This window comes from Notothenia rossii (genome assembly GCF_949606895.1).
Source record: "Notothenia rossii genome assembly, chromosome: 7".
Taxonomy (NCBI): Eukaryota; Metazoa; Chordata; class Actinopteri; order Perciformes; family Nototheniidae; genus Notothenia; species Notothenia rossii.
The window spans coordinates 24,964,371-24,987,141 of record NC_136905.1 but is presented as its reverse complement, the minus strand read 5'-3'; the positions used below and the strand labels follow the sequence as shown (position 1 = coordinate 24,987,141).

At 39.8% G+C, this 22,771-nt stretch overlaps 2 protein-coding genes across 4 annotated transcripts; both read right to left on the bottom strand.

The window, feature by feature from the left end:
- Positions 1-1,762: 1,762 nt before the first annotated feature.
- On the bottom strand, positions 1,763-11,334 carry LOC307013270 (terminal nucleotidyltransferase 4A-like). The gene is made up of 12 exons (XM_079640598.1): positions 10,412-11,334; positions 9,796-9,919; positions 8,263-8,309; positions 7,375-7,495; positions 7,120-7,227; positions 6,906-7,034; positions 6,376-6,589; positions 5,849-5,975; positions 5,171-5,274; positions 4,818-5,002; positions 4,556-4,693; positions 1,763-4,267 (listed from the first exon to the last, which is right to left on the bottom strand). The coding sequence occupies exons 1-12, from the start codon at positions 11,104-11,106 to the stop codon at positions 3,833-3,835; spliced, it is 2,427 nt and encodes an 808-aa protein (XP_079496724.1). The 5' UTR covers positions 11,107-11,334; the 3' UTR covers positions 1,763-3,832.
- A 717-nt stretch (positions 11,335-12,051) lies between these two features.
- On the bottom strand, positions 12,052-22,368 carry ice1 (KIAA0947-like (H. sapiens)). 3 transcript variants are annotated; one of them, XM_079694610.1, is made up of 20 exons: positions 22,128-22,368; positions 21,877-21,935; positions 21,492-21,603; positions 21,299-21,375; positions 21,168-21,205; positions 20,965-21,047; positions 20,729-20,805; positions 20,556-20,608; positions 20,384-20,466; positions 20,248-20,284; positions 19,568-19,624; positions 19,372-19,464; positions 18,857-19,227; positions 15,917-18,295; positions 15,207-15,375; positions 14,874-15,034; positions 14,408-14,598; positions 13,437-13,537; positions 13,225-13,323; positions 12,052-12,846 (listed from the first exon to the last, which is right to left on the bottom strand). In XM_079694610.1, exons 1-20 carry the CDS (start codon positions 22,215-22,217, stop codon positions 12,665-12,667), a joined length of 4,512 nt encoding a protein of 1,503 aa, XP_079550736.1. In that variant the 5' UTR covers positions 22,218-22,368; the 3' UTR covers positions 12,052-12,664. The 3 variants fall into 3 exon arrangements, with proteins under 3 accessions (XP_079550736.1, XP_079550737.1, XP_079550738.1); XM_079694611.1 differs by having other exon boundaries at positions 20,571-20,608; XM_079694612.1 differs by lacking the exon at positions 13,437-13,537 and having other exon boundaries at positions 12,710-12,846.
- Positions 22,369-22,771: the final 403 nt, after the last annotated feature.

Genomic DNA, 22,771 nt, shown 5'->3' with positions numbered 1-22,771 from the left:
TATGGATACCTCTCAACATCCATATGAAACAACTGTAAACAGATTTACTTTGTCTTTATGGATTCGATTGTGGACTTGATTGTGATTGCTGCACATTATCCCTTACTTAATAAATACTTTTTTTGATAATCTATTATATAGAAAAGTATATCATATTGATATATAATATATAATTTATTGATAATATATAATATAATCAAATATAACAATCAATACGAAATAAGTAGTATTAAGTATTAGGGCTAAGAAAATATTGTACATGTGAAATAGTTGTATTTATTTATTTAAATTGACATTCATCCGCTAAGAAAAATAGTCCGTTGTTACTGTTTGAACTAACGTACCAACGGCACTGAACATACTACATATTACCTACCATATTACGTTATATACTTCTTACCTTCGATTTCTCTTATTCTTCTCCTCATTCATCTTTGTATTTCTTCAAGTTTTTATCTTGTTGGTCGAATGCACTTAAGCGTCAGCTAAATGCAATGTAAGGTAATGATAAAAAAAACCCTCTATACTCTAGACAGCGTGGGTAAATTACCGTACAGCCAATCACAATGCGTGACGTCATTACGTCGTAAGTCTTGACGTCACTGGTAAGAGACGGACCCCGAACACATCTGGTACCGACACCGGCACTTGTGACTGCAGCTGGTTGCTAGGTGACGGAGGCGGCAAAATGTAGGGGTAACTGCCGGTGTACGTAATAATTGTGGCTTGATATTGAGTAAGAACATGTTTTTATGAACCACACAGCTTCCGGTCTTCCTAGAACACGTAATGTCGTGAGACTACCAATAGAAATACATTGCTTTAAAATCGTGCTGTGCAACACGAAAAAAAGGCAAAAATCGTGTTGGTGAACACACAAATCAATAGATAAATCGTGTTGAACACGAAATGCCATGAGACTGGGTTGCATTAGTAAGCATCGCTAACACTCAGGGCTAACCTGTACTGGAGAGTATGTGTAAAAAAGCAGGAAATAAAAAAAGAAACTCACCTTGTGGTAAAACCGCAAGAGAAAAAGCATTTGAGCTCCATACCGTTTCAGAAATAATCCTTGATGTGGTTCGGAACATGATGGCATTTAATCACGGCAGCATTTAGCTTTATCTCCGGTATAATTCTGAGCAGGCATTAGCTCCCCATCCTCTTTTTTTTTTTTCAAACTAAGGACCCCGAACCTGCAGTTCTCTAACAGGGTTGACAGAGGGATGTGAGGGATGTCTAAAATGCATGATGTTTGGGAATTTGAACAAAACACAGACATGTTCTTTACCCATGATATATGCCTAAAAATAGATTAAGATACCTTTAAGTGGTTGCAAAGACTGGAAAATACTAATAAATGTTTCCCATTAGTCTGAATGTCCCCAGCTGTGATGAAGCAAGTGTAAAGCATTACTAAGAATGAAGTAGTTTGGAAAAAGGCTGTACCGTTTAATCGGTGCTCTGGTAGGTCACCTTGTATAGCTCATGTACAAAGGCTGAGTTTTTACTGCAGCGGGCCATGTTTAAAATCAGCTCTTGGCCTCTTGTTGCATTGCTTCCTTTTTCTCTGAACAGCCGTTTTGTCGATTTAAAATAAAAAATCTAAATAAAAGGCTAAAACAGTAACAACTGAAAAAATATATAAGAGCAAACCAAAAGTAGTATGAACCTCCAAGCAATACAAGACATCCCTTTCACCATTGTGCCGCAATGTAAAGGCCAGCACAAAGAGTTGACACAAACACAGTAAAAAAGGAAATTTAGTTTTAAAATGTTTATTAAAAAAATAGAAAACTTACATTAAAAAAAACAAGGTATACATCTATATGTCCATCATTTACACATAACAACCCATCCTTAATTACACACATTTGAGCTGGGGATTTGGTTTGTGGCAATATGACAATAAACCCTTGGACCATCCTCTACATGGTTTAATAAAAGCAGCATTCAAGATGAGGTTATGCTACCAACAGTATAGAGTCCATCGGATTGGTGAGCAGGGGGTTATAATCGTCACCTACTTTTAAAACATGACCCTCACCAATTTCGGTTTTGTTAATGGCTCTACCAAAACTTTAGTAACAGCTATTCTATGACACCCCAAGCTCCATTCCTCTTACAGATTGCTGTGTAAATTATGTAGCTTAAAACCTTGTCTTACAAGACGTATAAATACTGACTTTAAATACGAGCGGAACATTTCTGAAATGGAGGGACCTCTTGCCATCTTTATGAACTTTGATTTAAAAGAAAAGGTTGTGACATGTTAATGTTAACAATCATTGACTGCATTAGGAGTCTAGTACTGGAGCATACACCTAGAAACTGGATGTACAAATAAAAGCCAAGTAAACCTGGCAGTGCTTATGGAGACAAATAGAACAGAAAGCTGCTACATACAGGAAAAAGGGCAAGTTCGGTCATTTAAGAAGGCAGTTAACCTGTTGCTTTAACAGAATCGAATGGAGATATAAGGCAGAGAAAAAAAGCACTTTGCTGGTAATAAATAGCACCAACTATTTTTGAAATGACAAAAGTAAACAATGTTAAGGTGCTACTTCCATTAAGCAGAAGTACACCCCAAAATCAAACTAATGAAACAAGTGAAATGAGTAGTGGTGGTAATGCAGGAAGTTGGTAACATTTCATGTTATCATAATGCAGTTGTAAACCATGTCATTTTTGGCACATTTCTCAATTTGCTTTACCATAGCTCCCCCTTCTGTTGGAAAGCTGCACACACACACACACACACACACACACACATGCACACACACACACACACACACACACGCAAACATTCCTTCAAGGCCCTTTAGTCCATCTATTGCACAGATCAATGTTGTCTTAAAATAAAAAAGCAAACTTATGGTAGGGGGTGTCCCCTGAAATGTAAATAAAACGTGAAATAAATTAAATAAAAGCAATTATTGCACATGAACGCAACAAACATAAAATAAGGTGTCAATGTTTACAAAAATAAAAAAAGATAATAGTGCCAATGTGAACAAAAAAAAAGCCCCCGATGACAAAAACAAGGGAACAAATGACCAACATACAAAAAGGAAACACTTGGTACATTCAAATAAGTCATCACAGTTTAAGCACTTGATACAAGGTCCGTTTTGTACTGTCACACCAAAAACATCAAGTCAGCGTTGCGCTGCATAGGTAGAAAGGTAGTGCTTCGCTCCAGAGTACAATTGGTAGATGATAGTCCAAGCTGTCAGAGCTCTGAATCAAGACTGTAGCCAAAAGCAAGTTTGCATTCAGAAGACAAGAGCCCAAAACCTGCTCAAAAAGGCTCAATAAGAGTCAGAACTTCAAGAAAGACCAGTTCAGTACTATGGCACATCAAGTTTCCTAACGGTGTTCAAGTTGCATGGAAACTCAAAACGTTAATCAACTCTATAGCTATCCAGTCAATCTTTAGCTGCTCAAAAGTGACACTGGGAAGGAGACCCAGTCTAGGAATCCGTAATTCCTTGATCAACTCAAATTCTGTGCTGGTGTGCATCACATTTTAGAGGAAGGGCCTCATCAGGCCGATGTAACAAAATGAGCACAGTTAAGACTTTGGGCCTTTGACAGTCCTCATTTGCCTGTGAGAGACTTGTAGCATCACTTAGTAATGCACACTGCTAGCATAGATCAATCATTTTGACACCTTTGGAGTCAACTTCAATTGACTTGTGAATTATAGGACAAAGTTGGTGCATTTTAGAGAGCCTCCAACAGAAAACAGGTGCATTGTGAATGCTTCACAGCTGGTCAACATCAAAACTCATGATGAGTTATGTGAGGCCTTCACAGACAAGCAACTCTTTCATCTGCTCTGGTTAAGAGCAGGAAGGTTTTCCTTCTTTTTGCTCCTCCAAGTGTTACGGTTGTACTGCTGCTGGTTCCTGAAACCTGGTGCTGTCTTATGACCCTGGGGGACAAAGCGCTGCTGGGGACTGAAGTTACCTTGAGTTTGATTTTGACCTTGGAGAATGCCACCTTGGTTGTGCTTGAAGCCAACTTTTTGTGGATCAAGGGAGCCATGGGAGCTGGATCTCATGGTGTAAGTTTGGCTCTGATGTCCTACCATCTGCGGGTGGTGGAGCTGGTGGAGGGGGCTTGTGGAGTTTGTGTGCTGGGAGACTTGTGCAGCGTGTGTCATGTGATGGTGCACAACATTGACCGAAGCTGGATTCTCATGGTAGAATTGGCAATTGGAGAGTGAGGGGATGGTAAGGTTTTCTGGGAAGGACATCTGGACCTAGTAATTAAAAGCAGAATATATAATTAGAATTCTCTTTAAGTAAGTTATGCATTGTTGAAACATTTATAATGTAATTTTATAGGAAATGTAATTCGGTTCAAATGTTCATGAATGAAGAAAAACAAAGAAAAAAAGTGTTTCCGTGGCCACATTTAAAATGTGGATATCAAACAAAAATAACCATTGAACCAAGTTCATAGGTTTTAAATGCCCTTATTTGAAAAATATTAGTGAAGTTTTATGTTTTTTCCTGCAACCTGTAAAGGGGAACACAATTAAACTGACCTGAGGCACTGTGTGGATAAAGCCTGGTGGATGTGATACCCCCAAGTCAGAAGCCATCTGGAGAACTGAATGGACTGAGGCCAGGGTGAGAGACTGGAGTTGGATTGCAGTATTACTGTTTGGGGGAGAATCAGACTCCTGGGGAAAGAACACATGCTGTTTAACAAAGATGCAATGATTTTAGTGGCTTTGATCACTATAGAAAGTTAATCAGCAACTTATGTAGTGAATGTTTCAAAGGCAAAATATCCTTTGGCCTTACTATGTCACTTCCGGAGGATGAGGAGAGCGAGCATGCTGAGGACGATGAGGAGTGGTGGTGAGGGCTGGGGAGGAACACTGGCGAAGGTGAGGGAGAGTCAGTGCTGAGGGGGGAGGAAGAGTCTCTTTGATCCTCTACAGACACCAGCATCAGCCTGGCAAGGTCCTGCTCACAGGTCTCTACATCTAGGAATAAACAGAAGACTACTGTTAAAAGAGGTTAGAACTTTCAACATCAAGTTTATTTACCAAACCATTATACTTTTAATATAGCAAAACAAATGGGAGTCATAATATAACCTCCAGTATTATTGTTACAAAGTGGATGCAAACCCAAGGTTCCCACAAAGTTACCATGGTTCTCCAACTTGACATGCTGCTTGGCTGTCCACTTCTTTATTGTCCAGTCCCTGTAGGCCAACACCTCTGGGCTGACTTTGAGGATGCGTCCTAAAGTGCTGCAGAGACAGAGACAGGTGTATTCCACAATGTTATCAGGAAACTGTCAAAACTAGTGCTTACAAAATCATTACAAAGTCAAGTTTGTTATGATGATGGATTATGAAATATCTTAAAATCTAAGACCTTCCCTCAACTCATTTCTATGTGCAGGAAGGCTTTGCCTGAACAATCTGAAGATGTGACATTGTTGTGCCCTTGGGTAAATTGCCCAATTTCAGCTCCCTTAGCGAATGTTACAAAAGCAACCAACGACAGATCGAGGCAGTTTAGACAAGAAGCAACTAGCTCGCTGCTTGTTGCAAACAAAATATTAATTATATAAATACAAATTGCAGCCCAGTGAGCTAGGATACTGCATAGGTATTTAAATCAAGTACCTAACTGTAAGCAAAGCTAAGGTTAGACAGCTAGCTGTAATTTAGCCAAGATGCATCAAGCTTGTGTTGGTTGCTTGGCCAAAAAGTTATATGCAAATTGCAAGATTTTCAAAAGATAATGCAATTCTAAAAGAGTATGTAAGATGACTGCTTGGGCCAATACCAAACATCACTAAATCATGGAGAAACAAACCTGTCGTATTCCTTGTTGGGGTAAGCGCGTGCAAGAGGAGATACTCCATGACTCAGCACCATGTAGGCAAAGTCAAACACCTGTTTGACTTGCAGGACACCGTATGAACTCCTGCCCACGTCATTCCCTGTGAAAATCAATATAAAGAGAGGTTAAACAGCTTTGGACAATACGTTGTAGACAGACAAACTGCGTATAAAGTCCCGGGAAATGTGTTAAAGCACTAGCCATGCAAGCATAAAAGAGTTGGACCCCATCCTACTTCACAGCAGGGTTTGTCAGTCAAATCAAGATTATCTATGCATCCATGTTTTGGAACTAAAAGCATCCCACAGCATATGATTTTGTCACAACTTTGTTTTTTTAAATGTCTTTGAGTTTTTTCCTGATCTTTACAATGTTTACACAGTCATAATTTCCCATATTAATGTACTGAGAGAAAATGATTAATGTTTGCTACTGCCATGATGCCACACCCTCTATGTGAATTGAGCATACTCAATGTATTCATCAAATCCCAAGCTGACCTGGCTGTATTGGGTCTTCTATGCAGAGCATGGATGGCCTGTTTCCACTCCCCATGGCTTTGAGCATTTCCTCCTTGGACACGTAAGATCCATCATTCTTCACCCTGATGCCGGTCTTTATGTAGTTGAAGTTATGGCCATACAGCTCGAAGAACTCGATCAGCAGGATGCCCAGGTTGATGTTGGCACGTCGCGTGTCGATTCGAGGGTGTAACTGTGATAATCAGACTTTATCATTATCCACACTTTCTAACCAAATCCAGCCTGATTAACTGCAATTATTATTATTTTGAAATGAAATACAAAAGTTTACATATCAAGACAAAGTCAATAGATGCTTTTTGCAATTTTGACACCTTCCTTTCAAATTGTGCACAGATACAACAGTTCTCAGGAAGGGTATACAAATAATATGGAGAGCTTTTCCTTTGACAGAAGGAGATAATTGTATCAACCTGCTATTATTTCAATAGACAAGAAAAGATTTTGTTGCAGATGCGCAATACATTTAGCAGGTATACCATGTGTACCTGCAGGAAGCTGATGGCCATTAGTATAAGGCTGTAAGAGCTGATGCCTCCAGTGAAGACTTCATTCAGATCCCTCTGAAGTAGGAACTGCTTCAGGACAAAGATCAGAGGCGGCAGAATGGTGTACTTCTACAAGAAAGAGAGGAAACAAATTAAAGACTGAACCAAAAAAAGGCCACATACGCATCAAAGGTGTCAGGTTTTGAAGTGTTACCTTAAGATAGCTTTTGATGAACTGTGCTGCTTTAACTGCAGTCTCTACATTGAAGCAGATGTCCACTTTTATCTCCGTTTCATGGTCAGTAAGCTTGATGATTGGCACCTGAGGACAGGTCAAAGAGTTAATTGGAATCAATCCAAAAAAAGGGTGGGTGAACTGAACAGCTTTTGTTTTTTAAGATACAAAAAGGTATTCTTTCCGTGTGCTCTTGACTTATTGGGAACAGTCTGCGCTCTCTCTGTGACTTACTGTAGCTTTGTCGAGGACCTTGATGGGATAAAGGCCAGCCACATTGTGCTTCTTCAGGGCTTGTTCCAGTTCCTGCAGTGGAGGATGGTCCCACTTTCCAAACACCACCAGGTCAATGTCACTGAGAATAAAAACACAGAGTACTTTGTCGCTAAAAGGTGACATCTAAAGAATTATGTCTACACAGTGTACAACAACGAGGTCACAGAAGAAAAACACATTAGGGCCATCTAATTAAGGCTGTTGGGAAAGGTTGTGTGAGCACAATGTGACCAAAACCAAGAAGGAAAGGTGGCCAAATGCAGGTGGCAGTGAAGCATTATTTCTGTGTCTCTTTAACGTTAAGGTTATTAACCACTGAAGTTTACATTTTCTTTTTTTTTAAATCTTGTAACCATACAAAATAAACATCGAAATAAATATTACATTTGTTTATGATTTAGGCATCATTAAGACCTGGTCCTACTTCATAATCAACATTGTTGATCTTGGAGTACGGCTCAAGTGAATGCAGGTGGTGTGATTTTGAAACAATCACTGCATTTAACACCTGCCTTATTTCCACACTTCAACAATCTCTTTAGTAAGTGCTACACCTGTCACTCAATTTGAAATAAAGTTGTTGAAAGCATTTATATCTTGCAGAGTAAAATATGTTCAAATAACATAGTAACCCTTGAAAAGGCTAAAGAAACACACTGTATACAAGAACACAATGATAGCACAGAACAAAAAGTAAATGGCAATTCGGAATTCTGTATTGTAGTATACTCTGGCATAAATAGTCATACCCTATCAAAGATATTGCTCCCACTTTCTCAAAACAAGCATTTTGATGAGAAATGTCAAGTCCCTCATATAAGGTCAGACTGCACACACAAATGTTACCTTGTTGGAAGATAAAGTCCTGTGCTGAAGCTGCCAAATATCTCCACCTGCAGAGTTAAAGACCAATTAATACAATTCGGATTTTAAGTCTTCATACATTGTTATCTTCATTCATTTGATCATTCATGTTTTAGCAAGTGTAACCTTTATGCATACATTTGAGCTGTACTGCTCAACGCATGATTTGTACCACCACAGCTTGGAGAAACACAAATGTGTCTTTTGGAGGAAAGTGAGGCCCAGTGGGACCTCTCTGGGCTAGGATTAGCCTAAAAAAGGTTTATAAATGGCAACCAAAAAAATTCCATTTGTTACAAATTACACTGAGTATAACATTATGTTGGCCACATGCGACGGAAAATCATTTACTAATGTTAATTTAGAAATGCAAGTTACAAGAATAACATCTCGTCAAATCTGGACGTGCAGTGTAACGCAGCGTCCATACGGTAGCGTGCGTTGAAGCTTGCCGGCAGGCGTGTCTAAAGCTCGAACAACAACAACCAATTACATGAATCTCCCACCCCGGACACACAAGCACGTGGTTTCATTGGCTAGAGCTTGTACTGGCATATGATTTGATTGGCTGACGCTTCCGTCGATGCTTCAAAAGTTGAACTTTTCTCAACTTTTGAAGCGAGCAACGGAGGCAAAGCGAAGCGACGGAACCACAATGCAGTTTGGCAAAGCGTGACGTCACCCCATTCAAAGTGAATGGGCAGAAGCGTTGAAGCTTCAACGCACGCCGCCGTATGGACGGGCCGTGAGTTGACAGTCTACAGAAAGGCCAAACGTGAAGCACAGTAAACCTTCAGACATACTGACGAAAAAACTTTACAAACAAACACAACATTGATTTAAACAGGCGATAGCAGTATTGAATAAAAAATATTGACAACCAGTCAATTAAAAGAGAAATAATAAGCATAAAAAAAAATGATATAGAAATGTATTCCAAAAGGTTTTGAAATTAAATATGTGAATCCTGAGTGGAGACCTTTGCAGAAGAACCCTGCTTTTGTACCTATTTTCTTCAGCTCAGAAAAAAAAAAGGGTATATTTTAGAAAAGTCGATGTATACATTTTATATCAATTATATTGCTCTCCCATAAGTCATATTCTTTTCTAAAACCCTTACATTCTCAGTATAATTAGACAGTGTCAGTGAAGTGGTCATCCAACTCAATGGCTTGATTGAAATGTATTTTATAACAGCACTGATTGTGCTGTTATGTTAAATGTTTGTGTCTGGATATTTGTCTATGTTGGTGTTGGACATGGAGCTGCTGTGACACAAGTCAAATTTCAGACTTGGTCTGACTTATAAAGTCATATCGTAACGTATATTGACCTAAGCCAAAAGCGACACAACACTTACCACTGCTCCTAGTACTAGGATGGGTTAAAAGCAGAGACACAAGTTCACTGTGTGCATGTATGTGTGACAAATAAAGAAGGTTTCATCCTCCGTTTCAGGAGACCATGGTCGAATAATGATCTTTGAAAGTAGCTGAGAGTTGAACAGGTGCTCACCCGTGCTGTGGGCCACAAGTCCATGATGACACCTTCTATTCTGTTCACAACATCTCTTCTCATGGCTTCCTCCTCTGGTCGTGGCGACATGAAGTTGAAAAAGTCCACAATTTCTTCATGAAGACTGAAGATTCAAAAAGGAGAAAGGACAGAACCACAGGAACAGAGTCAGCAATATAATGCAAGATTACAGAAAGCATCTCTGGATGCATTTGATACAAATTAAAAGGCCTAGACATAAATACTATACTAATGTTACTGCCCTAAAGGAATTGTTTGAAGCACTTCAGTTCACACAAAGTCAAGTTCATTATTTTACAAACTATTTAAAATTGTTTTAAATGTTGACTGACTTGCAAGTTAACGTAGATAAATTAGTTGGGTTCATCAGTTACACAACAGATGGGTTTCAACGTTTATTGTGATATGAAATACTAGATTGACATATTTTGACAATGAGAAAAGGCATAGGCCTACATGTAACTGTTTCATGCATACTGAACCTATTTCATTACAATTCATCATGGAAAAGTGTGCATTGGGTGACTAGGTGAGTTTCCTTTAAGAACCCCGTACCTCATGACTTAGAAAAAAAAAACCTTACAATTATCCTTACCCGTTTATACCCGGGCTGTAGCGCCTGGTTTTCCACAGGCAGAACGAAGAGTCTACATGGTGTCCATTGCAGGCGTAGGACAGGAGCGGGTTGATACCGTGGAAAGTGTTGGCCCTGTTCAGGTGCCTCCTGCGGCCGGATGACTGTGACTGATAGTGGTGGTGCTTGTTCCCATGCTGATTTTTCATCCCGGTGGGGGTGTGGCCGCCAGATTGTTGCATGCTGCGACAGTGTTGCTGGACAGTGTGAAAAGGCGGAGGGGGCTGCTGTTGCCGTCTGAGATTGTTCTCGTTCAACTCGTGCTCACCGTAGTGTAAAAACCGACTGGCCTCTTCGTTCAAATTATCGATTTGCAGCGAGGAGCCGGAAGGCGAGGAGCTTTCGGCCTCCGAGTCCAGTGAGGAGGAGGACGGCGACAACGAGCCCGTCCTCCGGACATTTCCCCTCTCTACGCCGCCGCTGTCTCGCTTCGACAGTTTCCCAAACACACACCCCGGCAGTGCTACATTCTTGCGATACTCACCGTTAGCCTCCGTGGAGTTTGCATTTAATGATGCAAAGTTGCGTTGGTGGTGAAGGTGGTTGTCGATGCCGGAGTTAGCTCCAAATCCCTGAGAGGATTCCCAAATGTGCACCCACGGGGAATTGGCAGGTCCCTTCTGTTCCGGCTGCATCCAAGCGGTCTGGGGATCCATTGGAGTCGAGTTGGTCGAGAACCACTTCAGGGGGAAATGGGGAGCAATTTGGCAAATTCAACACTTTGCGTTCACGTAGACAGATAAATCCTACCGCGTTAATTTACTTGTTATCTTCGAATTGCTTCATGTCCATTAACTGATTTGGTTTTTCAGGCAGCTTGTCCAACTCCACTCCCCATGTAAAGACAGCCAATATGGCGAACCCAGCAGCACGGATCAGCGTCTACGCATGTCCGAGGGATTTAAATATTTGAACACACCCCCCGAGACTCAAAGATGCGTCAATTCACCCAAACACAAGCCGGACACACCGGAAGTTAAACGTAATAATGAACCCACCCCTTGCAAACTCATATTAACAACACACAACATAAAAAAAATACAAAGCAGTCACATTAAATCACATTTAAAAATATATACTTTATAAATGATATAGGATAGGTTGTTAAAGTGTAACTCTCCTACTACATATTCCTAAATCTTGTCTAAAACCAATTTCTCATTCAGGATTTCTTAAAAGCATTTTAAGTCATAGCAAAAATCGTCTCTACACGATTTTACAATCCTGCAATTTGCACTAAGACACATTTATTCAAATGTAATACGTATCAAATGTGTTGTGGGCTTTTATTTTGAAGGCAACGTCCGGAAATTGTAGCCATTATGTTGCACAGATCAAACCGGGCAGAATAAACGTGATCGTTTTTTAAAATTTGGCTGGATCAATTATCACTGCCTCTATCAAAATGTTGTATTCAAATGATAATGTTATGTCACCCCAAGAAATATAAGTTTATAAATGACTTATTCTCATTTAGGATAAGCATGCAGTTTATAGGCTATATTAAGTTTGTAGACCAAGGCCCTGAACGCAATTTGCATGGCTTTATAATGAATTTCATTTGGCCAAGTGAGGAGTAAATGCAACCAAATAGACATGTATTTTATATTCATTATGTTGAATTTTTTATTTGAAAAAGTTAAATAACCTCTGAAACTTTAAACTGTACAGAGCTGTGGCAATCTTATTTTTCATTCATACAAACATCAAATCCTCATATTTACAAATGAAGAAATAATATAAAACCGGGCCACAGTTTAACCAGAACACATGTACATATTTTACAATATTTGAGAGCATTACCTGAGCAAAAAGATTGCAGTGATTCATGCCGGTACATTTATGACAGGGTGTGTACAGTTTAAAAAACGAATGTTAAATGTCTCCAGTACTAAACATTGAGGAAACATTTGCTACAAAATCAGAGTACATTTAAATGTATTCATTTTAAAGTAGAAGTGCAAATACAAAACACAAACTAAAACATTTGTCTGAACTGTCTTTCAGCATATTTTAATTTAAAGGCTTACTATGTACTTCAAGAACTCCTTTGTGAGGAGTAGCACCAAACAAATTTGAGAACATTTATGTGCCCAAACGGTTAATAACTCTACCATAGGCTGCCAGTCAGCAAGTTTACATAAAAATGTAGGTGCATAGTTGGAATTTTTCATTAAAAAAAAAAAAGTGTACAAACTGTATAGCATTTGTGTCTCAACTCTTGACTTGTCTGCAGATAGAAGCTAACTGGTTAATGCAGCTGGTGACGGCAGGAGGGACGCTGTGAAACGTTTCTCCTCTCCACCCTGCCAGGGCATCCAGGGCTTGTTTGGGGTTGCAGGGAGACAGGTCATAGATGCAGTAGATGGCGGCCAACTGGACCTCCCATGGCACACCTGGGGGAAAAAACATTATGAGATTAAACTTCTAAATGGGGGTGGAGGCCATTTACTAAAGGTTAAGTCCTTAATTGCCTCTGTATCTCTTCTGTACTATAAATAAAAGGCAAAATGTGAACAAAATTAAAAACTTTAAAAAAAGAGGCTTTTGAATGGAAAAACATCTACTGGACTGCTTTTTATTTTTAAATGCCAGGATAATATATATATATATATATATATATACACACACACTCTGGAATCTGTTTAAAATTCACATGTAAATACATGTGTAAATACTCAAAATAGAAAGAAAACTACATTAGTGTTTAAAAAAATGATGACCAACTAAAGACATGTCTTGGGAAATGGACAGCAATCTGAGCACATAGATACCTTCAGTCTGTCCGTGCCTTCCAAACGCGTTCATGACGTTTGCTACTGTTACCACTGAGGAAGAATTCCTGTCTTTCATTCCAAGTTGACCGAGGCGTCCTATATTAAATGGAAAAACAATAACATTTTCAATTTGGTAATCCCTAGGCTATCAATAAATTACAGTTGATTCAGGTTATGGTAACCTTCAAAAAAAAAAAAAAAAAACCTACCAATGAGTCGGACTACAGTGGCGACGGTCAAATCAGAGACAGGAGTTTGTTGATCTCTGGGCTGTGTCACCCAGGTGTTCATGAGTGGCCACAACTCCTTGCTGTCAAAGCAGAATCAACAGATTAGTAGTGATGTGTCGGTCGCGAACGAGCCGATTATTTTTGAATTCTTTTTATCGTTCAATCGTTCCGGTCCGCACTCACTGCCTGCCAAAACCACTCGCCTTTTAAAAAGCTTGATTTTGTTCCCCAAACGTATTCTGTGAAGACCCGTCCCTACTCTGATTGGTAGGTTTCAGCACGAGGAGTGAGATGGGGTGGGTCTTAACGGAATACGCGAGAGAGAGAAGTCATAACAAGTGGTACAGGACAGGTAGACGACGTGTTTTTCGGATGGAAAATGAGCCAAACGCGAAAACGTAGCAGCATTTGGATGCACTTCAACCAAAACCCAGGCAGTGACAAAGCGCACCATTTGTAAAGGCAAAATATCCTTTAAAGCAGGGTCAACAAATAATCTCCATCGCCACTTAAAAACACAGTATCTAATATTAAGAGTTGCTTGAATTTCATTCAAGGCAAGGCGACTTTATTTACTTAACACATATAGAAGGTCAATTCAAAGTATTGCATTCACTGACATGAATGACATGGATATGGCACCACCTTGTGTGATGTTTACAATGCTGCAGACTATTGACATTAGGTCTGGCAATACAGTCAATCATTATCCTGGTGATTATTTTGCAGATAAACCTAGTAACCCCGCCCCCTTTAAAACAGCTCTTTGAAAGGAACGGAGCCATAAGATCCAGCTCCCTTCAAAGAGCCATAATTCCCATCACTACAGATTAGCACAGGGTTACAGTAGATGCCTGTTTACAGAAAATGGTCAGCTTCACATAGATTATTTAGATTTTGTTTGGAAGACTATGTGTATATGTACCTTCAAGTCAGAACAAATAACATACCCCAATAAATGATCATAGGTCCACTGCCACTTCTTGTGTGAACAGAGGAGTTGCAGGGTTAAGACATGCTGCCAGGCCTCAGTCCCCAGGTCCTGCCCGTAGCGACTGTGTTTAGTGAAAGACATGCCGGACCCTGACTGAATATCAGACAGCGTTCTGGAGATCAGCGTCTCAATTTCACAGGGAGGAGTCTGCAGTGATAAAAGGAGATTAGATTTCAAAAGGGATAAAATTGGGAAATAAGACATTTGATAAAAACAGTGATCTGGTCACAAAGGTCAGGACCTAAACAATTTATTAAACTTAAATGCCATCACAATTATCTACACTTTAAAGGAATTAAAATAAATAGCAATGTTTTCACCGGTCACCCTCTTTAAAAGTCAGAGGATATACATTTGACAAGCTAGATTTGAGTAAAATAAGTATTCAACTGGAGAACTCGATCTCTGCAAAAATACTATACCTTTTCCCAGCCAAGGTATGCTGAAAGGCAGCTGAGGAGGTTTTCTTCTGCTTTCAGTTTGGTGACAGTATGTATAGCCTGGCACAGAGAACTACTGTGTGAGAGTACTTTGGGCCATGTTGTCACCATGAACAAAATCATCTTAGCACAGTCTGGGAAATCTGCAGTAAGAAAGACAGAATATGCGAAAACACATCTTCATTTAAAGTGAAGCTTAAGTGGTGCATGAAGGAGCAATGAAGACAGCCTTTACAGTTGAGAGAAGCAATCAAGCAAAAATACATTTGCAAAAGTATGTACGAGGTTAAATACGGTAGAACGTTAATTGCTAACCTTCTGTGAGAATGCTGTGTGCCAGGATGTGAGCTTTCTCCCAGTCTCTTGTCTTTCTACAGATCCCTATGTGGACTCTACAGAGGGCCTGCGTGTGGTTACTGTTCAGATATTTTTTCCCCTCTTTCAACTTTTCCAGGATGGCCAAAATCATGTCACCCGTGTTAAGCTGAAGAGAGAGTAAACATGCACAAAAAGTTCATTCACATGGACACATTTTTTAAACAAACACATCGTATGAGCTATTAGCAGGCGTTTGCATTTACATAGATATTGTATTTGTATTTGTGAGGAGCTACACAAGAGCCTTTGTTATTGACATTCAGTCTCTTTTTTCTTTAAGTGAACAATAAAGAAGTTACACAAAGGGAATGTTATTCAGAACTAAATGATTAATGGGAAAGAACCAATTGTGCATACAAAAACACTGTTTTAAACTACAATTGCATACAGTAAGATAAGCCAACAATACTTTTTTTTCTTTAATTCAATTATGCAGATAAAAACACTTGACATTTAAAATCAAATCCATGGTACCAAAAAACCTCAGAGCGATTACCTCTCAATGCATTTTTCTCCCAAAAATATAGTGTTACTTGCAGTATATTTGCAGCAACAAAAGGCTAAGTCATGCGGTCAAATTAATAAATGATGAATGGCAAGAGTGAAAACAACTGAAATTCATAGGCCGAATAAACAAGTCTACTCACCAAGCTGTTTTGGCAAATCTCAGAGATGACCTCCTTCTCTTCGTCTCTCAAGACAGGCTTTTTGGACAGGTTACCAACATACAATTGGCTCTGGATCACAGGCAGTAGATCGAAAAACTGGTTTTCAATCTTCTTTAAAAGGTGAGCTATAAGATTTTGCTTTGCCGGTTCTCCACCTTCATGGGACGGTAAAGCTGTCTTTGGTTTGCATTGTTGGCTACTCAGAGTCTGGGCTGAGGTGGCCTCCACTCCACTGTTGGAGGAGGAGGAACGCACCTGCTTGTGGCTGACAGTAGGAGAGCAGTTATCTAGCCTGAGACATTTACTGCTTTTAGGTTGAAGCGAACTGACGGCCTGTCTTTTTTCTCGTCTCATCTCAGTCTTGGTGAAGGCCGTCGAAGTGGAGTTAATCGTCTTAAAGCAAGACATCTGACTGTTGGTTGTTGTGGGTAACGTCCCACTCTCAGATGAACACATGCTGAGCCCGACATTCCCTCTGAGAATGCTCAGAGTTCGGGCGTGGGCAGAGAGCTCCGGGTACATGGTGTCAAAGATCCTCATGGAATTCTCCTGAGATGGACTGGAGGAAGATGACGGGGAGGAGTTCATTGCCGTAGAGGGTAGGCGACCTGGGACCGGCACGGCGTGTTTTGGAGTGGCGGAACAGAACTGTAGTGGAGAGGAGGGGACTCCATTCGGAGGGAGTGGACTGTTAAGTGAAGAGGATCTCAGCGGCCGACTGTTATGAGTCAAGTGCGCCTGGACAGGAGTGGAAGGCGAAACAGATCTCTCCATGGGCGAGGGAAATGAGAGTTTACCAATAGCCTGCCTTGGATTGATTGATTTGCCCGCCTTTGGAGGTGTTTTCAGAGGTGTTAGGAGACGAGGAAGCGGAGGGCCCATCGCAGAGCGAACTTGGCCTAAGCATTCTGGTGACTGAGCCGTAGTGGAATATGCCACTTGGCTAGGTTCTTCCTCTCGGATCACAACTGGGCTTTGATTTTCAGTAACTTTTGTGAATTCATTTGTGCTAGTATCACTTCTTAATGACAGAGTAGATCTAACAGTGCGAACAATATTTTGTTTCACTTGAAGGTGACTTGCGTCTCTGCTGTCCTGAAGTGCTACAGTTTCTTTGTTTGTTGTTATCTGGTTTTCTGGTGATGGGTCTTGGTCCAAAGCCTGCAATTCTATAGTGGGAATCAGACACGAAGGACTTATTCGCCTGGACATAGAATGTATATTATCCTTGATAGATTCATAGTTATCAGCCTCTTTTAAGTTAGAAAGGGGAGAGCCTTGATCTGCTAGTTTTTCACAGTTGAATGTGTCTATGTCAACACCCTTTTCTGCAGTAGTTGCAACATTTGCCTTACCAGTTTCCTGGTCAGCATGGGTTTTGTCATCTTCCATATTCAACAGTGGAAGAGGCGTAGATCTATTATCACCATTTGATTCAGAGACAGAAGCTGCTACAGTGATTCCACCAGTTCCTAGTGCTTCGTTCCCACTTTCCTCCCCAAGAGGTTTAATGGGTGCATCATTTTCAAGCTTTCCTTCAACATTTTTACTTGTGGCACTACTGAGGCCGTCATCGCTGATTGACAAACAGGGTTTATCATCTGGCACATCTGTGTCATGGCCCACACAGCCTCTATTCTCCTGGGGTGCTAAGACATCTTGACTGCCCTGTCCCAGATCACTTGAGTCCTGGAGGTCTTTTCCCAGTTCGGAACCCTTTTCTGTATTTGTTACCTCAGCAACTCTCACAGAGTCAATGATTATTGAGGAGGTAACTGAGGAATTAACTGGCTGAACATCAACTGTTTCTTCAGAGATTACAGTTGTATCCTTCCTTCTGGGGGACTGTCCAACCTCAGGAAGGACTGCTTTAGCATCAGTAAGATCACCAGGCCTTGTGTCGACCTCAATCTTTTCACCTGTATCTGACTGAACTTCTTTTGCATTTTCACCTTCAGGGATACTATTGGCACCACTGTTGGCAGAAGAAGATAAATAAGTAGGAGCAGAAGAAGAAGCTGTTGATGATAACTGCACGGCTGACGGCTTGTGCTCATTCTGCAACTCCTTTGCATTTGTGATGCCTTTGACCTTCACTTCAGTGACGCGACTCAACATATTTTGTCCCGAATCTTTGGAGTCATTTTCATTGAAAATGTGTTCCACTTCCTGTTTTGTGACTACTGGGAAGTCTACCTTTTCCTCTCTCTGTAGTGCAGAAGGTTTTAGACAGGGGCTTGTTCCAGATGTTGTGATGAGTAAGGACTCTTCTTGTTGAGAAGGAACAGAGTCGTCAGAGATTTTGGGATGGTTTTCCTTATCCCCATCTGTTGTCTCCATCAATTCCATTTCTGCATCCTGAAAGACAAAACACAGATGTGTTATAAGATACAACCACCACTTTGAAATTGACCAGGAGAATCAAAAGGCAGAAAATATAACAGTGCTTTTTTGACCACTTCGCAATGACATTACAGGAGCTTTGAGGGACCAAATTGTGATTTTCTAAACATAATAAATCTGTCATTTTTAAATATATAAATGACATGTATATTCACAAACAACGACAGCCAGACCTTTGTTCCTTTCTTAATTGATCATAATTCATTTGATTGAAATGACACAATATCTAAAAAGTACTAGTTCAGTTACAAATACTATTATATAAGGTTTTGACATATTTAAGGATAAGCTAACCTAGTAGTTGATGTAAAAGTACTGTATGAAAAGTGGTTTTATCTCTACCTATTCCATATTCTGTGACTTTCTTTTAAAATTCTTCATTGATTCTGATTTTAATCAAAAATATTGCATTGTGCATGCAGACCTTTTAACACAGCAATTTGCACTTACATAAAAACAGGTGAAAACTGCACATTAGTTGGTATTATTTTTGAGAAAATGCATATGAAAATGTACCTGATTTTCCACCTCGTCTGGTATAGGTGAAATGCAGGGAAGCACTGATTTGAACAATGCCAGTATCTGCCCCAAAGATACTTCTGAGCTTCCAAAGTCAGAAGACGACTCCTCAGCTTTGTGCTTCTTGGACTTGCTCTTTTTGGGAGTGTTTTTTGGTTTCTTGGTACTTGGTGACTGCAGCGATGCTTGATGCTCAATGTCTTTCCGCCTATGACGAGTGCTTTTTAACAGTGTAAAAATGGCTTTTGTTTGCACAGGGGAACTGTCGGATTGACTGATCTCATGAGAAGGGGACCGGGATGCGTTGTTCAGATGAGAGTGCAGTCTGTTTTGTGGGGGGCTTGGTGGAACATCCTTGGATCTTGACTCTGAAATGTACAAGAATAAAAAGGATTGCCATGAATGCATTAAATGGGGAAATTACAAATATAAATGCAAAAGCGATTCAAAAGTGAGAGACTTGTTGAGTTCTGTCTCACACATTTATACAACATAGCTTAACGATGCCTCACCTGGAGAGGTTTGGTAATGTATCAGGTTGACAGGGTTCTGCTGCTGAGGATCCACACATGCCCATAAATCCTGTAGCAGCATTTGGAACCTTTCTGAAAAGCAGACGCAATCAATCACAAGCTGCACAACTAATAAAGACGAAGCATACGATCCTTAAATTAATGTAATAAATCATAATTGAAGCTGACTGCATACCTTTGTCTACTTTAGGCTCCTTTGGTGCACTTGCTTGAGTTGATGTACTCCTATAATCTGTCAAATGGAAAATTAAAGTCAGAATAAAGTTGTTGCCATTATATAGATCAAATGCACTTTTGTTAAAAAAAGGCCCTTTGACATTTAAAGGTGGGGTAGGTAATTTTGGAGAAACCAGCTCGAGTGCGCTAGAATTTGAAAATACACAGCCGGAAAAAATCTGCCACATCCTTACAGAGCCCCTCCTCCAACACACACAAACGCGCACATGACCAATGAGGGCACGAGATAAGTTTGTGCACAGATGGAAGGCTGACAGGCAGGTAGGCCATCCAGTTACTTTAGCCGGACCGGCTCAGATGATTGGTCGTGCTTTTTACAGTATTACGGCTTCCACAGATTACATTATTTTATGGATCTTTTGTCAAAGCACTTAAGATATTCATTGCTATCGGGATGTTAAGAGCATTCCATGGAATATAACAACAAGTGTATCTCGAGCCGGTTTCTCAAACTTACCTACCCCACCTTTAATTTAAAAAAAAGTTTGGTAATTTGGAATCATTTTTAGTTTTTTTGTTAACTGAAAACCTAACTTCTGGAAGAACCAATATCTGACTGCAGCAAAGTAAGCGTTCGTTGTAATAGTGTATTTGTAAATCAAGCTGTTTCTTACTTACCTTTGCACCTTTCTCTTTCCAGTTTCCTCATTCTCACCTGTAAAGTAATTGAAATTTAACACAAAGAAATGTCTGTGTAATAACTTTGAAAATTACCCCCACAAATGTGCAGTTTTTACAAAGATTATTACTGCACCTGGAGGTCGTCAATATTGCTCTCTAGCAAGATCTTCTCTTTGGTCAGATGGGATATTTGATGATTCTGTTTGCAAACCAAGTCTGAAATATGGACAGAAATATGTATAGTTAAACAGCCAAAATAAAATCATTAGGAACATTACATAATTTTTTCATGTGGTGTAAAATACATTTTTGATACCAACTTTCAAGCAGCCTAACTTTATTCTCAAGGCTTCCCTTTCTGTGGATCAGAAAACAACATGGGACCTTTGAGCATCACTTGTTTTAGAATACGTTTCTCACAAACAACCCAAACAAGGGTTGTGAAGGACACGACTAAATGGGAAAAGCCAGTTCTTACATGCTTGCTGTCTTGGCGTTCTCCTCTATCAATCTTTCAACTTGATCTGCTTTTGCCTGAGATTTCTTCAAAGAGGTCTGAAAGGTAAAATATTAAATGTGCAAAGATTATACATTTTCCTGAGCTACCTTTAAACTATGAATAAAGCTTTTTGAAAAACAATGGTTCTAAATTATCGTCAGTGATGAGATACAGCAAATGTAATTGACTGAAGTGCAGAGACCGTTTTTTCTTACCTGTGTTTCCAGCAGATCATTTTCTACTACAGCTTTTTCCCTCTTCAGTAGAGCATTCTCAAGTGACTGTGTTTCTGTCAGTTCTATAAGGTTGAAAGACAATTTAGCAAATAATCAGTGATGTATTTAAAACATCTATAAACAGATTATTATTTCAAAGTTTTGCAACTTTTTAGTGGTATAAATTATAGGATGTGAAGTACCTTTCACATCCTTAAGATGGTCTTCAAGCTTCTCGTTCCTGAACAATGTGAAAAATAAAATTAACATAAAATAATCCCATTATAATATATTTATTTGCACTTATATGATTCAAATAAAAATAATCCCTTACTCTGCCATCATTTTGATATTTTCCTGCTTCAATTTTTCCATCTCTTCAGAAATCTGCCCAAAGGTCTTAAGAGCAACCTTGAAAAAAATAAACAAGAGAATATCACACACAGCATACACACAACAAAACTAAGTGTATGAAAAGGTTGAGGAAACATATTGTGTAAATTACACTCTACAAAGAAAGATCATACCTTTTTTTCCTCAAGTTCTGCTTGCAAAGATTCATAATCGGCCGTCTTTTTCTCCAGAGTAACCAATCTGATCTGCAGCTCTTCCAGCTGTTGTTGAAGTCTAATTGCGTCACTGCGTAACACATGAACATAATAAACTATGCATTTATTGAGATTCTTTATGTAATTTCGCACTCTGAGGTCACCTTTTGTATAAGAGTATTGTTCCTTTGGTAAACATTCCCTTTAAGCTAGTACGAACACATTATCACTACTATGTGTTGCTAGATTACACCTTGTAAAGTGACCAACCCCCAGTTCCCCCAGTGTCCAAATGTCACCGATAGCTAACTAAAATGTATTTGCTGCAAATCACCATGGCAATAATAATGCATTTATGACTCACTCAGAAACCGCTATCCTCTGTTTCAGAGCCAGAAATGACGACACGTATTCGGTCTGGCTCTGTAGTAGGAGACAGGAAGACACAAAACAAAAACAACCACAATTATTATTACCAACAACAATCCCCTAAAATTATATTTAGTTTAGGAATCAAAGGTTCACGTCACAAAATCACAGACTGTTTATTTCCCCTTTACAAAGACCAAACACAACTTTTGAATGGAATTTTCTGTCATAAAAGGATCATCTGACCTGGTGCAAAACAGAGCAGTTTTGACAGTTTCCAACCGTCGCGTCCGCGGCGATTGCGGCCGTTTTGGACTGACTGTCCCTTGGCATCATGGTAAGACAGGTTTTACCGAAATCCTCACAATCTTTAATATCATAGATAATAAATTGAGGAACAAATTCACTCAGTAGAAACTCCAGACAGGTTCAAAATAAACACATTTTACGCGTCTCCCACGTTGACCAAGGACCCAAATAGGACCCCACATGGGAAGCTTTGTGAAATGCCGGTTAACATAACATGTAGTATTAATTGCTACGGTGCAACCCCTTTCAAATTATGGTCAGTTTTCTAATTACGTGTAACTAATATATGCGTTTGATTTGTTGTCGGCAAAAATATGATGTTTCTCTACATTTTCTGTTTTCCTTCAGGCAGTTCACAATGGCATTTGGGGGCGTTGCAGAACAAATGCAGCAAATCGTGCTGCGGTTTACCGGCCAGTAGGAGCAGAATACTCTACCCCCAGAGCCCTAGGGCCTTTCTCACTTCTCTTATTTTTCATTTCCTCGCTCCTCGGTCTGGGTCTCACCGGAAGTTGATTTGTCTGCGCCATCTTGAGTAGCGTCCCAATGGCCTTATTTTTGTCGGAGGAGCGAGGAGCGAT

What these genes read in the sequence shown, in the direction of transcription:
- LOC307013270 (XM_079640598.1), bottom strand. Translation starts at nt 11,106, where the DNA reads ATGGATCCCCAGACCGCTTGGATGCAGCCGGAACAGAAGGGACCTGCC. An exon ending in TCATCAAAAGCTATCTTAAG is followed by an intron (nt 7,035 to 7,119) that starts GTAACACTTCAA and finishes TCTTTCTTGTAG; the next exon opens with AAGTACACCATTCTGCCGCC. An exon ending in TGGCCATCAGCTTCCTGCAG is followed by an intron (nt 6,590 to 6,905) that starts GTACACATGGTA and finishes TGATTATCACAG; the next exon opens with TTACACCCTCGAATCGACAC.
- ice1 (XM_079694610.1), bottom strand. Translation starts at nt 22,217, where the DNA reads ATGATGCCAAGGGACAGTCAGTCCAAAACGGCCGCAATCGCCGCGGAC. An exon ending in TGAAAGTTGGTATCAAAAAT is followed by an intron (nt 20,467 to 20,555) that starts GTATTTTACACC and finishes TCCATATTTCAG; the next exon opens with ACTTGGTTTGCAAACAGAAT. An exon ending in GCAATATTGACGACCTCCAG is followed by an intron (nt 20,285 to 20,383) that starts GTGCAGTAATAA and finishes ATTACTTTACAG; the next exon opens with GTGAGAATGAGGAAACTGGA.